The 20,357-nt window shown below is 40.8% G+C and overlaps 3 protein-coding genes across 6 annotated transcripts; 1 reads left to right on the top strand and 2 right to left on the bottom strand.

Annotated features, from left to right (window-relative positions):
* The first annotated feature begins 374 nt into the window (after positions 1-374).
* On the top strand, positions 375-5,546 carry LOC116204783 (phosphatidylinositol/phosphatidylcholine transfer protein SFH3-like). The gene is made up of 15 exons (XM_031537067.1): positions 375-528; positions 854-1,017; positions 1,395-1,659; positions 1,775-1,874; positions 1,959-2,225; positions 2,660-2,737; positions 2,859-2,960; positions 3,043-3,092; positions 3,312-3,411; positions 3,536-3,628; positions 3,707-3,793; positions 3,899-4,019; positions 4,424-4,815; positions 4,912-4,986; positions 5,072-5,546. Exons 2-15 carry the CDS (start codon positions 972-974, stop codon positions 5,081-5,083), a joined length of 1,788 nt encoding a protein of 595 aa, XP_031392927.1. The 5' UTR covers positions 375-528; positions 854-971; the 3' UTR covers positions 5,084-5,546.
* Positions 5,547-5,560: 14 nt separating this feature from the next.
* On the bottom strand, positions 5,561-11,661 carry LOC116204782 (phosphatidylinositol/phosphatidylcholine transfer protein SFH8-like). The gene is made up of 15 exons (XM_031537066.1): positions 11,441-11,661; positions 11,245-11,288; positions 10,084-10,387; positions 9,734-9,833; positions 9,377-9,643; positions 9,206-9,283; positions 8,989-9,090; positions 8,855-8,904; positions 8,621-8,720; positions 8,403-8,501; positions 7,868-7,981; positions 7,393-7,525; positions 6,385-6,788; positions 6,011-6,085; positions 5,561-5,895 (listed from the first exon to the last, which is right to left on the bottom strand). Exons 2-15 carry the CDS (start codon positions 11,276-11,278, stop codon positions 5,872-5,874), a joined length of 1,884 nt encoding a protein of 627 aa, XP_031392926.1. The 5' UTR covers positions 11,279-11,288; positions 11,441-11,661; the 3' UTR covers positions 5,561-5,871.
* Positions 11,662-14,160: 2,499 nt separating this feature from the next.
* Positions 14,161-19,957, bottom strand: LOC116204986 (transcription factor TFIIIB component B''). Of its 4 annotated transcripts, none has more exons than XM_031537390.1 (16): positions 19,443-19,957; positions 19,146-19,326; positions 18,753-18,841; positions 18,313-18,665; positions 18,138-18,207; positions 17,892-18,040; positions 17,706-17,775; positions 17,431-17,612; positions 16,991-17,350; positions 16,165-16,522; positions 15,966-16,066; positions 15,824-15,867; positions 15,210-15,402; positions 14,969-15,113; positions 14,723-14,874; positions 14,161-14,631 (listed from the first exon to the last, which is right to left on the bottom strand). In XM_031537390.1, exons 3-16 carry the CDS (start codon positions 18,802-18,804, stop codon positions 14,452-14,454), a joined length of 2,409 nt encoding a protein of 802 aa, XP_031393250.1. In that variant the 5' UTR covers positions 18,805-18,841; positions 19,146-19,326; positions 19,443-19,957; the 3' UTR covers positions 14,161-14,451. The 4 variants fall into 4 exon arrangements, with proteins under 4 accessions (XP_031393250.1, XP_031393251.1, XP_031393252.1 ...); XM_031537391.1 differs by having other exon boundaries at positions 19,487-19,957; XM_031537392.1 differs by having other exon boundaries at positions 17,706-17,772; positions 19,443-19,955.
* Between the last annotated feature and the right edge of the window lie 400 nt (positions 19,958-20,357).

Genomic DNA, 20,357 nt, shown 5'->3' with positions numbered 1-20,357 from the left:
AGTCGGTGACACCGATGAGGGGACAGACGGAAACTCGATGAGGGGAACATGATGTTTTACGGGCACTTTCAGCATGTGACAGTTCGACTCAATAATTAACCAGTCGATGGATACGATGACATGACAGAGTGAGTTTCTATTTTGAGTATTAATGGATTATGTCTATGAATATTGCTAAAATTAGAACTTAGTTAGGCCAAAAGAGAAATATAACTCCATGGTTAGTTAAGATAAAACAAATGAACTATTCATAGGAAAGAAACATATGACTTGGTTTGAAATATCTTGAAGGGAGTGGCTTGCATTTCATCTTCATCTTCATCTTCTTCTTCTTCTCCTCTCTCCCTCTCTTTCTCTGTGTTTGATAGTTAGTTTATCTTGTTATTTTTTATGTTAAAAATTAATGATTAATAATTACAGGCTGTCTTACTGGAAGCCCTCTAATTCAGAGATTAATTCGGAAGGGATATATAAGCCTTCTGTCCACTCTCTCTCCCCTTGAGCTTCCTTTACAATTCTTTTCCAAGGGTAAAGCAAAACTCTCTGCATTGCATCCCCTTGCTCTTGATTTTCTTTTGTCTTTCTTGTTCGGACGATAGCATGTTTACTTACATCCGGAGTCGTAACCGTCATTATGGCGCTTTGTTTCTCATTTTGGGTGTTGCGTTACAATACGTTATGAAGCAACAAGGAATGGAACAAAATGGATTCGAAGAACCATTGTATATGTTTAAAATGGAATATGTTAAGATATTTTTTAGACCACCTTTTTTTTATGGTTTTGAGTCATTGTAGATTTTGTTTTGATGTGCCTGATTTTGGTTTTGGTTTTGCTTTATGATGATGTTTATAGAAGGTGTAGGCCTGTTAAGGGCGGTTATGCGCTAAGCGTCTGGGTATGAGCGGTTGAGTTTGCAAATCTCTCGAGGGCAGTGTGAATAATATTCGAGCGATTCATCAAAGTTTCGATCATGTGCGACATCATGTCTGGACCTCTTGATCGCCCCATGAAACCCGGTGAGTGATCCTTTGAGAATTCTATGCTGCCCTGGAGAATTAATTCTATGCTAACTTTCTGCATCCAAAGAATCGATGAGTTGCAAAATGGTTTTATAAAAGTCTGGTTCACGTATCTGTTTGGTTCGAGAAAACTGGCATCTTTCTCTCCATGAAAGATGGAAAAGTTTAAGGAAATTATGTTGAAATGACAGTGACAACAATGTTTTATAATCTAACACATCATTCATATTGGAAATTGAATGTATTTCTCTTCCTTATATTCTGCTTCTTTTCATGAAGCGAAAACTGGAAAACCAAAATTCATCAATATAGGGTCATGGAATTGTGTTTGATTAATTGCTCTGTTTCATTTTCATGAACTTTGATGTTAACAGGTCTTGAGAGACCCGATGCCGAGAACCCTGAGGATGAGAGGAGGTCTACTAAGCTCGGGTCGTTGAAGAAAAAGGCAATCAATGCTTCGTCCAAGTTCCGGCACTCCCTGACCAGGAGGAGCCGTAGGAACAACAGGGTCATGTCTGTCTCGATCGTGGATGACATTGACGCCGAGGAGCTCCAGGCTGTTGATGCATTCCGTCAGGCGCTTATCCTGGATGAACTTTTGCCATCAAAACACGATGATCATCATATGATGCTCAGGTCCAACCACTTATTTGGAAATTTGGGAAAACATTTCAAATTTTCTTCATTTTACCTCCTGTCATCTTTCTAAATCAAAGCTTACAGTTTCAGACATTCTTTTGTGATGATCCAGGTTTCTGAAGGCGAGAAAGTTCGACATCGATAAGACCAAGCAGATGTGGTCTGACATGCTCCAGTGGAGGAAGGAGTTTGGTGCAGACACGATCATAGAGGTATTATTTATCATCGTGTAGATATATCCTGCAGATTTCATGACTCAGTGCTCCATCGCATTTATCTTTGTGTCGGTCTTTCAGGATTTTGAGTTCAAGGAAATCGATCAAGTCCTGGAACACTATCCTCAAGGTCACCACGGCATTGACAAGGATGGGAGGCCAGTCTACATCGAGAGGCTTGGGAAGGTTGACCCCAACAAGCTGATGCAGGTCACCACAATGGACCGGTACGTGAAGTACCACGTCCGGGAGTTCGAGAGGACTTTTGTTGTTAAGTTCCCAGCTTGTTCAATAGCAGCCAAGAAGCACATTGATCAGAGCACAACTATCTTGGACGTCCAAGGAGTGGTAGGGGAACCGATTCCTGTTCCTTTAATAGCATGAAACAACTTTTTAGGTTGTCCCGGAAGTGTTCCCGTAGCTATTTAAGAGTTCGTTTGGGGAGGTTCCATAATCACTTTTTCTTATAATCTTTTAACAAATTTGGTGTTTGGTGAGAGTTTTTGAAACCATGATTTTGGTAGAAATGATGGTTACAAACGTAATTTTCTCAAGTAGGTTAATAGATGTTTATAAAATCTGTTTCTGCCTATCTTATTTCAAGTATTAATAACTATCCTTTTTTATTTTCAACAGTTTTCAATTGTTACATTCCAAATATTTTTACTTATTCTAAAATCAGTACTTTTTTTTTTCAGTAATTATACTTCAGAATTTATATTTCAGCAACACTCTCAAACCAAGCCTAAGAAACTTTGTTGATCTGCTGGCGTATGATTTAGGGGCTCAAGAACTTCAATAAAGCTGCAAGGGAACTCATCGTCCGCCTTCAAAAGATCGATGGCGACAACTACCCCGAGGTAACACATCCTTACTCTCAAATCAGCTCAAGCTATCGCTTCTTCTTCATTTACCAGGACGACTACTTTCTGACAATTCCCGGCATTAATTATTAATTGACGCTGTGTATATTCTCTGCAGACCCTGAACCGCATGTTTATCATCAATGCTGGTTCCGGGTTCAGGCTGTTGTGGAACACTGTCAAGTCATTCCTTGACCCGAAGACCACGGCTAAGATCCACGTAAGAAACTTACTACAATGATAAATTCCATTGCTCTAGATTGCATAACAAGTTTCTAAGGCATTGAACTTGTCTCCACCAGGTTCTCGGCAACAAATACCAGAGCAAATTGCTCGAGATCATCGATGCCAGGTATGAAACTTCCCTCCCTCCCAGTTTTTAAGCTCAGAAGAACAAACTACCTCATGTTTTATCCTGGAAATGTCCGGTTTTCAAATTTTTAACTCCTTTTAGATAAAACCAAATGGAAGACTTGTTAAGACAAAACTGTCTCACTAAAACCTCGTTTACCGTTGCTTTTTAGCTAAAATTCACTGTGAATATCATTCTTACTGGGGTCATTGTCAACAGTGAGCTGCCCGAGTTTTTGGGTGGCACTTGCACTTGTGCTGACAAGGGAGGCTGCATGAGGTCTGATAAAGGACCATGGAACGATCCTGAGATCCTGAAGGTCGTAGATTTATCCAATGTTCTTTACGCTATTAGAGTTCACTGCCCGTGGACGAATAATATGCCCATAGATGCGACATAGTAATCATTGAATTTATACCATCTCCTTTTTCTCCGGGTAGCAGATGGTTCAGAATGGTGATGCCAAATGCCAGAGGAGGACTCTAGCTGATGTCGAGGAGAAGACAATCTCTGAAGATGAGGCAGTACAGTCAAAGGTAGCATTCGACCTCCTCGCTTCGATGAGCTTATTGGAAATTCTTCTTCAGCCTTCTCATTTATGTCATAAATTGCAGAAACAAAGTTCTTTCAACTGGGAATCAGTTCCAAGTGCCGAGCAACCGACTGTGAAGGCTCAGCAGCTTTCTCCGGTCCATGAAGAAGTAAGCTAGCTTTACCGAGAGCCCCAACAACAGATAAACAAAAACATTTGCACTATATGGCAGGAACTCAAACTAATGCTTTTTAGTGGAACTTTGTTTCTGCAGGCTCCCGTCAAGAAGTGCCAGGATGGCTTTAACTATGACAACTTCATTCCCATGGTAGACAAGCCCGTGGACATGGCTTGGCCTCAGGCTGTATCGAATGAGAAGTTCGCCCTCTCCAAAGGTTTCTACCTTTTACAAGCCATGCCCTTATCTTAGATTGCTATAAAAGATCACTATAATTCTCACCCAACTGTACCGTTGGCATTGCCCATCTCAGTTCCCAAGTAAACATAACTCCTAGTTGACTCTCTATCGGCATTATAATTTCCATTCCATGGTTGGTTCTCTCAACCAAAGAATAGAAAAAACCTTATTCCTTCCATAGCAACACTTCGAGTTGAACCCTTCGGTTCTCTCCGGATCTTCTAGTTTGCCGAGATTTTAGCCTGCACCCTGTTTTTGGAGTTGTCAGACTGTATAGGCTTCCAGTTTTCAGATCAACCTTGTAAATTGACCAGTCCAAAACTCCGATTTTCTACACACCGGGTATAATGTTGTCATTTTCCACCCTTATTAATTTTGCAGCTGATTGCTTGGCCCTGCAAGAGGCTTGCAAAGCGTCCGAGGGCTTCAGCAACCATCTCTTCAACGGCGTCCTAGCGATCGTGATGGGTATCGTCACAATGGTCCGCCTGACCAAGAACATGCCCAAGAAGCTGACTGATGGCACCCTCTACTCAAGCCCTGTGTACTATGTGGGCAGTTCAGTCCAGTCAAAGGGCGGCCACCAGTTGCCTGAGCAAGGCATCTCGACCTCTGAGTACATGACCATGCTCAAGAGGATGGCCGAGCTCGAGGATAAGGTGAGTGCCCTCTGCATGAAGCAGAGCGTCATGCCACCCGAGAAGGAGGAGATGCTCAACACCGCAATTAGCCGGGTGGAAGCCCTGGAGCATGAGCTATCTTCTACTAAGAAGGTAGTAACAGCTAGACTTTCTGTGCTATTTACTAACAGGACCTGGCTTAAAAAGATGACACGAGGGATTTCAACCTTCTAACTTTTGATTTTGCAGGCGCTGGAGGAGTCCCTCTCCCGGCAGAATGAACTCCTCGCTTACATCGAGAAGAAGAAGAAGAAGAAGAAGTTGGTAAGTCGAAAATATTCTGGTTTTGCAGTTTCGGGTTACCTCAGTTTTCCAGCTTCTTCATACTAATGGTAGTTTTCAATTCCAGTTCTCGTGGTGAAGCAGTCTGCTCCAGTTCTGTTCAGATCCTCCAGAATGAGTGCTCATAAATTTATTTGCTGGAACTTGGTTGAGATTTCTTTCCAGCTACATTACATATAACATATCTATGTTCAAAGTCTTGATAGCCTAAGTTTGTCTGCCTTCGATACTCGACCTTGTACAATACGAGTTTGAAGTTTGTTCGTCGGAGCTTGTCTCAAGTAATCCGGACTGTTTGTTTGTATTCGTCAAAAAGGTTATAGGGATGATTAATAGCTCGGGAACCTCTTCCCCAGTTAAACTTCATCAAATTCTCCCTTAATAAAATGTTACATATGACTAAATTCCGAATAATTCGGAACAGTCTTCTGGTTTTTATTCTCTCTTAAGATTGTTTCAAAGATCAGATGAGCATAGAAGAGATTATGATATTTTCTGGGTTCCATTGTCCTTTACTGGAAAAGAGGAGGAGAAAAGATAGCAGCAGCCTGATTCATTGGTGTAATTTCCAGCAAAGTAAATTTTCATTTTCATTCCATAAGTGTTGAGTTAATCAAATAACAACTCAAGTAAGATTCGGTGATAACTAGAGAGTATTCGGCGAAAGCGGCACTCGATTCTCAAACTTTTGCAGAATATATAAAAGTGAATGAAGACACACATACTTTCTTTCTGCACATAATTCTCAGAAGAGTAATATATCCTCTGCAGTAGGAACACTGATGATATTCTCGAGATACGGCGGTGGAAGCGGAATCCCGTGAGAAGAGAGTACTCAGCGCAATCTCCTCCATCAGCAGAAACATCTTACCAGCAGAAGAACTTCTTCTTCTGATCAAATTTTAAGGGATAAATCGGTCAATTAGATTTTAAGAAAAACTTGTTTTATCACTCAAATCAATTCTGCTGCAAATATGTCAGCATGATACATAGTAATTGGGCTTACCCGGAACTTCGCTTCTTCTTGGCTATCTATGTATGCTAGCAGTTCTTCTTGCCTCATTAAAGCCTCGTGCAAAGCCTGATTAATTTGGGAACACATGAGAAAAGAGATACAAGTCATATTTCGAATAGATCCTTCTTGGGGATCAAAGGGATGACGGTGCAAGTCCTAGCACTGAGAAAAGATAGGAGCACTCATCATGCCATGAGTTTTAAGAAGCATGAAAAACTGTTCCAATGCAACAAATTTCATGAGCAATATTCAGGACCAAATAAATTCGTAAGTGCAACTCCCTTTGATAGGGTTCATGAATAAGATCTATCGACGGCATCAATGAGAAATAAAAGTACTTCTATAAGTGCAGTCGTCAATTTTACCTTCTTTGTAGCAATTAGCTCTGCTTCCAAGGCATCCACTCGACAAACAGCAGCATTAAGCAACTCCTCCTTCTCATATGGCATCTCAGAGGGCTTTGCTTGCAGCGTATCAACCTTCTCCTCTAACTCGCCAAGCCTTTTGACCACAGAAGCAAGGAGATCAGCCTCTGTAAAGGCTGGGGTCGGTGATGGGGGGCGGCATTCTTCCTTCTGTACAGCATCGAGGGCAAGTTCAGGAATACTTTGATCAGCTTCCGGTAATGGCTGAGAAAGCTTCTTGGTTACATGGGATGCGAATGAACGGAACAGGGTGAGAAAGGTCATGAAGAAGGCGACAATTGCCAAGAACATCCTTGCTCGAACTCCTTCAGGTGCCTTAGGAGTCTCCGGCTGTGGTGCAATTCCTGCACACGCAATCAAGCATCGAATTAGCACGGTCAATCAAATTGTGAAGTCAGCATTTATGCTAAAATTCCCTTGGGCTCAGAATGTCCAAAGAATTTTGATAGATCAATAGAAAGTTGTCCTGAATCTTACTTAAAATAGAAACTTTATGATTTGATTCAAATTTCATTTTCACATTACAAAACAAGGTTCTAAGTCAAAGTGAGCATATATTAGATCCAAACATATAAGGTTGCACAGATTAAAGCGAGGGTCAACATAGCACGTGCCCTTCCAAGTCTTCTAAAAATTCATCCTCACATGTAGCTTCCTCAACATCAATCTTAGCTAATTCCTTCTGTTATGGATATTTTATTCTTTACTACAGTGGATAACAAACATAAAGATCTAAAGCATTTTGTCTTTCCCGAAAAGAAAGTTCAAGGAAGATACTCAAACCATTTCATGCAGCGATGGTCACTATTTGAGAAACTAGTAGCTTCTACTTTTGACAGGCTGATAGACATTCCATGCTTTGTACATTTATTTAAAGTTTTTTTTGTGGTACATAAGCTAGCTTCAAACATCCAGTAAAATGAATAATAAAGAGTAGATTTTGCTGACCTTTGGATGCAATAGGCCTCTGAAGGGTCGGTTGCTTCTTCCAACCAGCATCAACAGCTTTGTCAACCATAGGAACATATTCATCGTAACCCGGAAAGTTACTAGCATAGCCTGTCTTTCCAATCGCTTTGGCCTGAACTTTCAGAAAAGGCATTGTAAGCTACTCTCGAAATGCAATACAAGTTCAATAGCTAATCATGCTCTGTGTTCTGCTCGAGCATCTACGATCGTACCAAAATTTTGCAACTGACATCAGACAACTACCTGTTGTTTATAACAATATGTTCATGCTCTGATCAATCATAGTAAAGAAGCTGCAACTTTCATAAAGAGACTCGACTAATGCAGGGGCGCAAATGTAGGACTAAATTTCTCTTAAAATGCGATTCAACATATGGGCTGTTACAAGCAAAACTACACTACACTAACAACTGCAAGGTGCATGGTAGAAGTAATTACAGGGACAGAAACCTACTTCTTCACGAACAGGGGTCAAGCGGAGATGTGAGTAACTCTTCATTGCTTTTGGAGAAGCGATGTCTTCCGTTTCAGAACCTGATTCTGCTGTAGATGTATCACTCCCTTTAACCTGCTCCACAATCAAAGATTACAGTAAATAATTATCCAACTTAACGTGTTTGCTTGAATAATATTACAAATCACTGCCTGTGCTAACAGACTCAGTGTGCATTGTACTCAGATAATTTTTCAATCAATGCCCGCCATGAATGAGGAAAGGAAAGGTATGAAGAGTCTGTATAAACATACAACGTGCTCATATGATGTCATCTCAAAATTTGAAAGGCCTAAACAGATAATCTTGCAATATTAATGAAATCTGGGTAAATCTTCTTCCTTAAAGTTTGTATGCCCCAATCAGACAGGGTTCTTAGCTCCCATTTTTCCTATGAGAAACTTAGAAAGTATTTATTGCAATAAAAAAGAATTCAAGGTCTTAATTGACAAATGATGTACGTAGTTTGACAATAGAAGATTTTTGAAGTTCTTACCATTGGGTACTGAGGCTTAGCATAAGCAATGACCTTTCCGTCGCTATTCAGAACCTTGACAACCTGTCTGGGACGCCGCCCCTCACCACGGAGAACCATCTGAAAATTTTTCATACGAGTAGTTATGATCAATTGAAACGAGAATTACCAAACATTCAAAGTATTTTTCAAGGATTCACATGTAGCTCGGCAGAGCAGGACAAGAGAGAGGATTGCACCTTTAATATTTCTGGGTTTTTCCAGGGTCCTTTGTCAGATCGAAGGCAACCTCCTTGATCTGCACATGTGCAGTTCCCACCCAAAAATTCTGGCAACTCGCTGTTATATCGCAAATGGATTCAGTATCATGGAACTAAGTGATAAAAGAAGGGATAAGCACAACTGACAGTAACAATATATGAAATGATAGAAGAAAACACATATTTGAGTGCTGATAAAAATCCCACGCTTACTTAGCATCTACGATCTCTAGCAACTTGCTTTGGTACTTGTTTCCCAGAACCTGCATAATGCCCAAACAAGATGTAATAAATGTGGCATGAGAACTAACCAAGAAGATGTCAGATATAGGAAAGAACCATCTTACATGAATCTTGGAAGTTGTTTTTGGATCGAGAAATGATTTCACAGTATTCCATAACAGCTTAAAACCAGGACCGGCATTGATGATAAACATTTGGCTGAGAGTCTGCATCAATAAAGCCAAAAATTAAGATTTTACCCTTCATAATTAACTCCAAGCTTCAGCATAGTATTAAAAATTTAGGCAATATAATAGTTAGTGGTGAAGCAGAGATCAATACTTCAGGGTAATTGTCGCTATCAATCTTCTGAAGTCGCATAATGAGTTCCCTCGCAGATTTGGTGAAATTCTTGAAGCCCTGACAAAGAAAAGTAAAAGAAGAAACATGGAGAATTTAGACACACCTAAATGCACACAACAAATGAAGGAGTACCCAGTGAAAGAAACACACCACGCCTTGAACATCTAAAATAGTTGTGCTTGAATCAATGTGCCTCTTTGCAGCAATTGTACAAGCTGGAAACTTCAGAGCAAAACTTCTCTCGAATTCCTGTACATGATATCTAATATACCGATCCATAGTTGTTACTTGCATAAGCCTGGTGGGATCGACTTTCCCAAGCCTTTCAATGTAGATAGGTCTTCCCTCTTTGTCCACCCCATGATAACCATGAGGGTAATACTTCAAAACTTCATTCAGCTCGTTGAACTCAAAATCCTGAAAGCATATGGAACAATAACAATAAATTAAGTGAAAAGCATAACCTGCTATTCACAGAAAATTAGATGCAGGAATTAGAGCCAGTACCTCCATAACAGTATCAGCACCAAATTCCTTCCTCCATTGAAGCATCTCAGCCCACATATGCTTTGCCTTTTCAATATCGAATTTCCTTGCTTTCAAAAACCTGAATTATTTGGGAGAGAAAAGAAATGAATAATCACTACTTTCAACCTAAACAGAGACCACCAACAAAATTGAACATTAGTAATAGCATTTTTGATAATACTCAACCACTGATGCATTCCATCCCATAAATGTGAACATTCTCAAATAACTCACAAGCATTGGACCCATGAATCAACATAGTTCCACACAGAGAAGATTTAACAAACATTCCCAAGATAACAAGAAGCCAAAATTCGTGGAAGCAGTACCTCAGCATCATGTGATAGTCGTCATGCTGTTCAGGGAGAAGTTCATCCAAAATCAATGCCTGGCGAAATGCATCAACGGCCTGTAGCTCCTCTACATCCCGAACATCCTCAATGGAAACAGAGCTGACCCTACCATCACTTTTCCTTCTACTGCTCTTTTTCTTGAGAGAATGCTTGAACTTAGTAGAGGCATTTATGGCTTTCTTCTTGAGGGAACCAATTCTGGTCCTTCTCTCGTCTTCAGAGCATTCAAAATCGGACTTCCTCTCTCTTCTCTCATCACTACCAGAGAATCCCTCAAAGCCTAAAGAATGGGACATCATGAAACGAGTCATGTTTAAGGAAGTAACTTCAACAGAAATGGATATCACATGAGGGCAGTAGTAAGGCACAGAAGCATAACTTGAGCAAGTACTGGTAAGCCATATATAATCAAGCTGTAACACAACATAATTCCGTTAATTATGGTTATTTTACTGACCGAGACACATTCTCCATAGTCTGGACTACAATTATGCCATAGGTGTCTCCTCAACTTGCCAGCAAATTGAATTCCAATTTCCAACCCAAGGTGCTTCCTCACTAAATTTTTATTTTATGCAACTTTCAAACATTAACCCAAACACTTGAAAAGTTTTCATTTTATCTAATTTGCACAAGCACTAGCCAATTTCGCTATTATGCTAAGCAACAGGCTGTATGATTTCATCCTTCTCGTATCAAAATGTGGTTCCGACAATGATATGATAAGAATTTTCAGAGCACCCCTCAGCAAGAGCTGATTCCACTTATGTGACGGTGGATTAGCGGAATATTTTTGAGAACTCCGAGCAACAAGATTTGTCCATTATTTGCGAGAAAAAGGATGGTGCAATACTTAGTTAATTGATGATACAGATTGCAAGAATCTCACATAAGAGCAGAATCTCAGAGAAATTCAATCTCTCTCCCTACCCCTGTCTCATAGTCCCAGAGCAAAACAATCATCACAGACGAAGAAAGAAATCCCAACAACAATCAGGACTGTTCTAGATGCAGAAACCAGAGAAACCCTAAAAGTTGCAACCCCAAAGACAGACTCTTGAATTCTACTACTGGAGCAGATAGCACCAGCAATCGGCAGTAAAGCATCAGTCGAGTAAGAGCACAAGAATTACTCACAAGGCCTCGCGAACCGATCCAGCGGGCCCGACATCTCTTCAACTCTGCAATCAACCAACAGATCGAGACCACTGTCAGTATGAACACACAACCTCCCCCTCAGACGAACCCCACATTCCCACCAAGAACCCTAATCCAACCCCTGGCAAGGCTCGAAGCCGAAACCAGAGCAGGGAGCAAAAAAGCAGAAGCCTACCTCTGCAGACGCAAAACCCGGCGCTGATCACGAAGACGATCTAACGGTCATAAATGCGCGGGGCGGGGCCTTCAGCGGATCCCCGACTGCTGACGACCAGACTCAGCTCGTGTATAGCTCGGCGGCGGGCAGGCGACCGGCGATCAGTCGGCGTAGGGAGCAGGAGGAGGGTTGTAGAGAGAGAATCAGAGAAGGTGGGAGGAGAGAGAAAGTCAAAGTGTCGGGGAGGTGTCTGCAGTAAGTAGGAAACGAGAGGAGCTCTGACGGTGGGGCCCGGTGGTAGAGAGGAGGGTGAATGGAACGGTGACACGTGGCGGGTGCAAGGAGAGGGTTGAAGCAGCCGGCGGTAAAATGTGTCGGGCGCGGGGGTCGGATTGATTAAGTAATAATTCGGTCGATCGATGTTATGTTGGCGTATTTAATGTGGGGGTGACTGTCTGTGGTAGTTTTTTGGGGTCTTTTACGGTGCACGTGGTAATAGTATGGTAATGGTATTGTCTACGTCCGCATTAAATTGCCGTGGGGAATGTGAAGAACTTATTCCCTGAATAGTCAGATCGGATCACATGCCCAAAATTACATCCATGTCTGTTGCTCGGGACGTACAAAAATTGTCTTTCTGTATGTGAAAACTCGATAGTTGTGATGCAGAACGGTTCAAAAACTCAATGGGATCACATTGTCCGATTACTTGAGGGGGGCGCCTCGTACTGTCACTGGAAACGGGTTATTTTTTTTTAAGACAGACCGTCTGTATCGATGAATTTGTCATTAAAGCTGGCTTAGATGGTTATTTCGGTAAAAAAAGTTAAAAGGACGGTTATCGTTGGCATAATGTTAAGAGAACTTACGATGATGAAAGTAAATTTGAAGTATGCACGAGATGAACTTTCGCTTGTGTATATTACGGAGTTCGCTTATTATTAAAAGCTTAATGTTTGGTAAGAGTATTATTTAACGTCGCCCAATTCAGTACGCGAATTTTGAATTTCCTACATTAAGCTGGCAGCACCTGCATGGATCTGAACGAAGTTACCATGAAACAAGGCACGCTCCATGGAATTGAAAGCAAAAAGATATGTATAGCGTAATGCTGCGTGTCATGTTTCTTTAATTTAAAGGTTGTATATTCGATATTTAATTGGACTATCTATATCATTTTATTCGCTATTTTTAAAAGTTAATTCTTATTATATTATGCTTTGAGTTTCCTTTATTAAAAAAAATACAAAAGAAAAAGAGATGCCTTGATGTAAGATTCCTTGTTTACCCATATTTGCTTCCTTTTTTAAAAAAAATTATTATTCTTTTCACAGCACTTTTGAATTATTATTTTTTAAATAATGGATATTGAATTGTTTATGGTTCTCTTCATCCATAAAAAATAATTTTTAATTATTCGTTGGATAATTTCCTAATGGGATGACTTAAGCCTACTTTCTAAGCCACCGATGAAAACCACAAGGGTCGCTAAACCCCCAAGATTGAAATTTTCCAGCTTTATTATTCAAATTGACAGGTGTAATTCCCGAGCTGGTCGAAGTTTCATTTTATAAAATTCCCGAGCTGGCATCTTCTTCTCACTCACACGCGTAATCTACGGCTGAGATTCCTAATGCCATTGTCTCCTATCCAATGTTTATTATTTTATTTTCTAATTTATTATATAATTAATTTTATGGGATAAAATTTTAAGATTTTAATATTCAATTCAATTTTCATTATCATCACAATAATAACGTTTGATTAAGAAGAACGCAATTAAATCCAATTTGCTCCAATGAAAAAGAACGGAAGCCCTAAAGATAAGGCGACGGAGTGGGTCCCACGCTCCCATACCTTTCCCGCTCTACCCCTCGATGGCTCCTCCACTCCCATCTTTACTTACTTTGCCCTAACGGACCTAACTTTGTTTTGAATCGGTCAATTTTGACTTCAATGATTGACATCCATTTTACTTTTCCATGCTTCTTTTGAATTTCTTTTTGTTTCGTTATTGTCTACTTTCCCACATTTTACATATTTTTATTTTGTTATAAGTGCTCGATTGTCGCAAGGGTCTCTCGCGCTGCATTTTTTGACGTGGATTCGAGGCTCGTCGATGATTCTTCCTATTCTGCTTATCTAAGTATTCTGCACAAACAAACATCACTTTATCACCTTTTTTTTTTTTTGTCTACTAACATCTGATGAAGAGAAGGCGTGCTTGAGTCATTTCCTCATACATCAATAATCCTACATGAATTCTAACAGTCGAAACTTAGACTAGACGTAGATTAATTATCGCGATCTGAGCAATGATTCTCTTTTTTCTTAAAAATAAAATCTCATTTTCAATCTCTTGATTTTTGGATATGATATTTTATGAAAGTTAAACATTCCATCGTTAGTAACAAAGCCAACAAACGGCACAGCTGGTTTACGGTAGATAATTATTGGCCACCTGCCAAGAATTGGAATGTTTTTTCTTTTATCTTTCTTTTTGGTCGTTAATATTAATACAGGCCAAATGATAAGTTTTTTCTTAATCTAATTATATGTTTTTTCAAATGGGTAACGACGTCAGATAACTTTGTTTAAGAACAAAACCAGTGCTCTTCGGGGTCAAATGTTGCCAGGTAATATTGACTTTTCTTGCTGGATGTATATACTATATATGCATACATACAATACATATTAAATGTTTTATATACAACGTACCATTGCCTGTAAAGCAGATGTTCTCGACAAAAAAGGGGTTTTTCTTTACCATGATTAGGCCTGCACGCACATTTGCTTGTTTTCGAGAACAGAATACGCGTCCCCAACATCAATTATGTTGCGGAGAGCAAGGGAGCTCATTAATGTCAATGATCTACAACGTGAAACTACATTGCGAGGACATCAAAGCCCCGAGCCATTCGTTACAAAGATGAAAATCTACTTTACATCTTCCGGCAAAACTGAGTTACCCGCGCAACACAACGGATAAAGAAATGAATGCGCTAGCTAACTACTTGGAGCCCCTCCAACTAAAGCTCGCTCTTGTATGAACTGAAAAAGTCGTCGCCATCATCATCATCCTCCTCCTCACCCCACTCTCCCTTTTCGCCCGACTTAAAGGAACTCTGAAGTTCGCCATTATTGCCTTCCGTATCTCCATTTCCTTTTTCCTCCTCATCCTTCTCAGGTTTTGCTACTTCATCCACACCCTGCAAACAAGAAATTTGTCGTCCTGTTGGATCGGAAATATACATGGAAATTATTTTCGCTTTTGTTTGAAATTACTGATAAGAGTACTGCCTGGAGAAGAGTAAAGCATACTTCAGTTTCCGGATTCGAATCCTCGGAACCCTCCTCAACCGTCATCGCTTCCGAGTTTTCGAGCTTTGATTCTTTCTCGGCCTGAGCAGCACTTTGTAGTCGCTCTATAACAAACTCAAAGTGCTTGTGATCTGAAAAGGAAAAGGAAAACCACAAATTACTTCCAAGAATAAGTTTCGTACAAATAAATATTTTGTTAAGTAATTAAACAAAGAGGACATTCACCTTTTGAACGACTTCCCAGTGCCTCGAAAAGCCTCATTGGGTTCTGGCGTTCTTCCTTCTTAAACTTTAGCTTAACTTGGCGACGAGTCAGGTTTGGGAACAGTTCTTTGATCATCGAAAGATCCGTTCCAAACTGCCTTATCCCCTGAAGCCCATTCAAAAGCCTTTTTTAGCGAAAACCAATGAATAAAAAGTTCATGGTCTATTTTAACAGCACCAATCACTCTTGCCCCTGACAAACCTCGTAAAACAACTCCGTATCCTGTTTCGACCACCTGGTGCTTGGAGTCCTGTCCATAAAAGACTGATAATTGAATAAAATCACACCCGGTTCAATGCTCTCAGATGGTTGAGCGGAGGAGTTTCCACCTTCTTCAGTAGGCAAGCTTCCTTCTATATTACCAGAGTCATCTCCATCGGGTGCTTTTTCAACACTGCAATGAGAGGCAACAGGGAGCAAAAATCAAGACCTAGACATTACTCAAGAGTCATAACAGAAACTCAATATGAAGATATAATTCAACAAGAATAATTCTACACCACTATCTTATCCTCACCAAATTAACCCAAATAATCAGCTTTAGACTGTCTTTTCGTGATTTTCTTGTATGGCAAGAGAGATTAAACCTCTGCACAGTTTTGCCAAGGAATTGGCTAAGTTAATCTCTTTAGATAACTCATCCTTTTTCTGGATATTTTGGTTTGATGAATACTCCATCCCTATATAAGTCCCAGGGTATACTAAATAACACTGATGATTTAACAAACATACAGATATGAAAAGCCTACTGTAATTAACTGAATACCATCAACTTATTTCAAACAGGATCAGAAGTGATCACATAATGCAGATACCTTTGACCAGTTGGAGGGTTCTTTGACGCTTTTGCACTTTTCTTCTGCAGAAGACAAATAGAAGAAAATTTGTGAATCTGCACCACTCATGAACCATTTATGAGATATTGCTTGAGTAAAATCTAAAGTTCACTATGCACACCGCTAACCGCTCCTTGTGTTCTGCAAGCAGAATGAGGTCCCGAATCTTCACCTTCTGATAGTCAATTTCCTCCTCGGGTGTTTGAAGTAAAACCTTGTCAACTACATAAGAAGAAAGCAATGCATCAGTAAGCGAGACGAGGTCGACTCAGTAAAGAATAAAAATAACAATAACAACAAAAGGCCTAAGCATATTTTACCGCATCTTCTGCTTCTTCGAGTTGTATGAGCAAACTTTTTCTTTGGCACTTCCTTAGATTGCCCTGTGGCTTCCTCAGCCCCTTTCCTCTTTCTAGATGGCTTTCCATTTTTGCTCTTACTTACTTTTGACTTTCCGGTAGCTTTTTTCTTCTCCAATGTATTCTCATCTCTGGTAGCACCTTCCTCAATTTCCCCATCCATACTGCTATAAGGGTTAGGGTAGAAACTTTCATCTTGAGCATCACCATCAGACTCATCGACGAGATGGGCAGCTGTGCGCTTCCTCAGCTGCCGCAATGATTTCTTGCCTCCTTCATTGTCAACATTATCCATGGAAGATATTGTTGGCCTCTGACCCTAAATCGAGTTCAAATTTGTAGGGTGAGAAAATTAAAATTAAAACCAAATCTAAAAATGTCTAAGACGGAGTGATAATCCTAATGCCAAAGGAGTAAACATATCCAGATCAGGAAATAGCATTACAAACTTCAGAGAAATCTCCTTGGTAGTTTCCTCTTATGGGAAGAGACAGAAAAATGACGTAATACTATCCTCAATCCAAATATGTATTCTTCTTTATAAAGTTTGTAGAGGAGTATCCAGACACATTTTTCACCATGGGAAACAATAAATAAACATTAAGAGCAATCTACAAACCCAAGCAGAGTCCAAACATCTCAAAAGAAAGAAAAAGATCTCCCATGTCAAAGATGAAGAGAAGGATCCGAAAACATGCCTAAATAAGGAATAACTTTCCAAGAGGAAAAAAAGATAAAATAATTCCGAACTTTCAGGCTTATCAGGTTTAAGTTCTGCATGTTCTACCTCCTCTGAAACAGACTCATTGAAGCAAGAAGGTTCCAAATGGTCATTCCACATTTGATCATCTATTGGTTGAGAGGTTGAGTCCCTGATATTAGACTCCCCTAGCCCAATTGATGAGTATTGGAAGATCTCCTCAGGAATGGAGCCAGGAACTGTACCATCATCAATGTATTCACTTCTGTAATTGATAAGAGGGTCCTGGTGGTGATCCTCATCGGTAAGTGTTGCCTGAGAAGTCCCTGAATCAGGTTTTTTGGCCCCACTCCGTGTCATTGGCTTGGGTTTGAATTTGCCCCTGCTAGAATTTGTAATGTCTGGAAAAACTTCCACAGCTTCCAGCCCCGGGAAGACCTCTGCCTCCTATTAAGGACCAAATCTTTCAAATTACTATGATACTAGCAATGGAATTAGCAAAAATCACCTTTTCAAAAATCAGTTACCGTGAAATGGGAAGAGTCCGGGGCATTTTGAATTGGAAGACCTGAATCTTTCTCTGCATCTATTTCCATAGAGGACAGAGTAATTGGCTCTTCTGATGATAAAACTGTACCCTCCCTTTCGACATTGTTGGAGCGTGAAGTCAAGGGCTCATTCCCTTCATGGGAATAGCAAGGTGTTTGTTCTGAGTATGAAATTTATGACATTATCAGTTAGCAAAGGTCAAGATAAGTTGGTATCACAGCAGGCCAAGTAAAAAAGAACGCTTTGATTTTACCTTCCCTATTCACAGATTTCGTGAGGAGATCATCCAAAGATTCCAACTGAGAAAGTATGTCTTCATTCTGCTAAAGGAATATAATGTCATTTATATTATAGTTAGCAATTATCAATTATCATTCTCCAAAAATCTGTAAACGGACAGAAATTAAAGGAAACAAGAAAAGTTAATAACTTAATATACCTCTTCAGTTGATTTTCCAAAATCGGAACGCCAATCTTCATTGCCACCGGGCACTTCATCTGTTATACCAGGGAGCGGGGCTGATGAGCCCGAAGCACGAACTTGATTTCTTGCTTTTGCCTTGGGCTGAAACTTGACACCCGCCCTACCTATCAATGAATCAATGGATATGTTGAGTAATTCACAAGAGTTCACTCATAAAAGAAACAAATCAACATTCTGTCCTGATGGGAGATTAGTTCTTACCAACAAGCTCACTGGGCGCAGGAAGCAGATCACCGAGATTTTCGTCGTCATCAAACCCACGAGAATCTATCTAAAACCAAGAGAAACTTCAGGGAGCTCTCGTTGATACATCTAGGTACAATTACAAAATACCCAAGGAAAAGAAGGAATATAGATCATCATGTGCATTACTTACCCCTGCTGTCAAATTACCAAAGGTTTGAGACTCCCCAATATTGCTTGTAGATGTTGCAACAACATCCTCGTGCTGCCAACGAGCAACACATTCTACATTTTCATGTTCATGACCCGGATCCTTAAAATGCAGAACTTCTCCAACGGTGGAAGGCTCTGTTGGCTTCTCTATATTCAAAAAACCGGAGGACAAGTCCGCAGGAACACTCAAACTGCTATCTGCATTCCGAAAAGATTCTGACGGTGTCGGTGCAACTTCTTTTTCCTTAACCGGGACCGCAGCAGGCTTCGGCGCCAAAGGTCCCTTTTTAGGCCCTGGCCTTGCCTTGGGCTGAAACTTACTGGGGGCAGGAGCTGACAACAACTTAAAGATCAGTAATGCATTGCTTTATCATATTATTATGGGAAATATATCCTTTCTGCAATGAAATAAAGCCATACCGCGCCTAACCGGAGCGTCCGCAAATATATCAACAAAAGGGTCCTCGTCCATCAGAGATCAGAGCAGAGTCCAAAATACAATGGGAAACCTGAGCATTTGCCCAACACAAGTAAAATCACTTGGTGAACATCACAAAACAAACCGACACAACAAAACAATAGCTACACTACACAGAGGGCCTCAGCAGTGGTGAAAAACATCTTTAATCAGACATGGGACATGAAATTTTCAGCAATTGTCCGAGAGACGATTACTACTCCACTCCTTCTCAGCCGAAAATTGTAAACAAGATAAGGTTCCAGTGACGGGAGTTATGACCACGAGCCCCCAACAAATCCAAAAATCGAAAACGAATAACGAGAACAAGATCCTCTCGGGGGTCGGGTGATTACCTGAGCCGACGCCGGGGTCCAGGCTAGGGTTGCACCGCCGCCGCCACCGGCGGTGCTCACCGACTCTTTCAGGGTCTTGAGCAGATGGACGACGAAGGAGTACAAAGGGTCTAAAACTGCCTGGGGGGAGTGTCGGGGGGTGATGCTGCCGTGATGGTCGTGGTGGTGGTGGTCGTGAGTCCTGCGGCATGTCGAGGTTTCGAAACGTGAGAAAGATCAGTCATACGAGATATGTCTTTGTTTTTTTCATTGAACCGGGCAATTTCTTCCTTAATGGGCCGAGGCCCAAACAAATACCGTATGGTTAGTGGGAATGGAAATGGCCGGGTCGGGGACTTGACCCGTGCTCTTGCCTTATGGCCTGTGAACTGCCACGGGGAGGAGCCGCCAAACCCACGACCGGATTAGAAAGTAACCAAAGCAGCGGCGGAGAGACCCCGAAGCAGCGGCTGCGGCTAGACCCGTAGCTCCGTTTCTTCCAGGGCTGTCCGAAGGAGGAAAAGAGAGGGGAGAAAGGGGGAGAGAGGGCCACCGGGAAAGAAGGCCACCGAGAGGTAGAGGAGGGTCCCGGCTTTTCGATCCCGGTGTTAGTGACGGACGAAGCCGGTCGCTCCGGCGATGAGATCTGGCTTAGGGTTTCTTGTCTGCAGTTAAGAGAGAACGAGAAGATGCAGTTAAGACCTTCAGGAGCTCAATTCAATGGAGAATTTCGGATCAAACCGCTCGCCTGGTTCGTAACTTCTGGGCAGAACGAAGAGAATTTCAATGGCGTACAACCATAATATGATCGATCGGTGGTCAAAAGTAACAGCAGGCCCAGGTCAGGCCCAGGCTATAGGCCATCTCCAGGGCCCGTGCACAGACCTGGGTCCAAACAGTAAATAAAAATAAATAAATAAAAGGGAACCGAATAATTAATGGACAGATCTGTTATCCGCGATCTTAAGCCCCAGATCGCATTGCAGGAATTTTTTTTTTTTGGGTTTGTTCTTAGTTAATTTCAATATCAATTTAAATTTTATTAATAAACTGATGGGCTAGCCCGTGCACTAATTTTTTATCTCGTTAATTTACTAATTAAGCTTTTTTTTTGTCATTAACATCAAAAAAATTTTAAAAAAAATTATTGATTACTTCTGTATATCTATATCTTTTGCTATATGATATGGATAAGAAAGAATTATATTAGAAAAATAAAATAGAAACCTATTA

This window comes from Punica granatum, chromosome 4, assembly GCF_007655135.1.
Source record: "Punica granatum isolate Tunisia-2019 chromosome 4, ASM765513v2, whole genome shotgun sequence".
In the NCBI taxonomy this organism is placed as follows: Eukaryota; Viridiplantae; Streptophyta; class Magnoliopsida; order Myrtales; family Lythraceae; genus Punica; species Punica granatum.
This window is presented reverse-complemented; position numbering and strand designations above follow the sequence as displayed.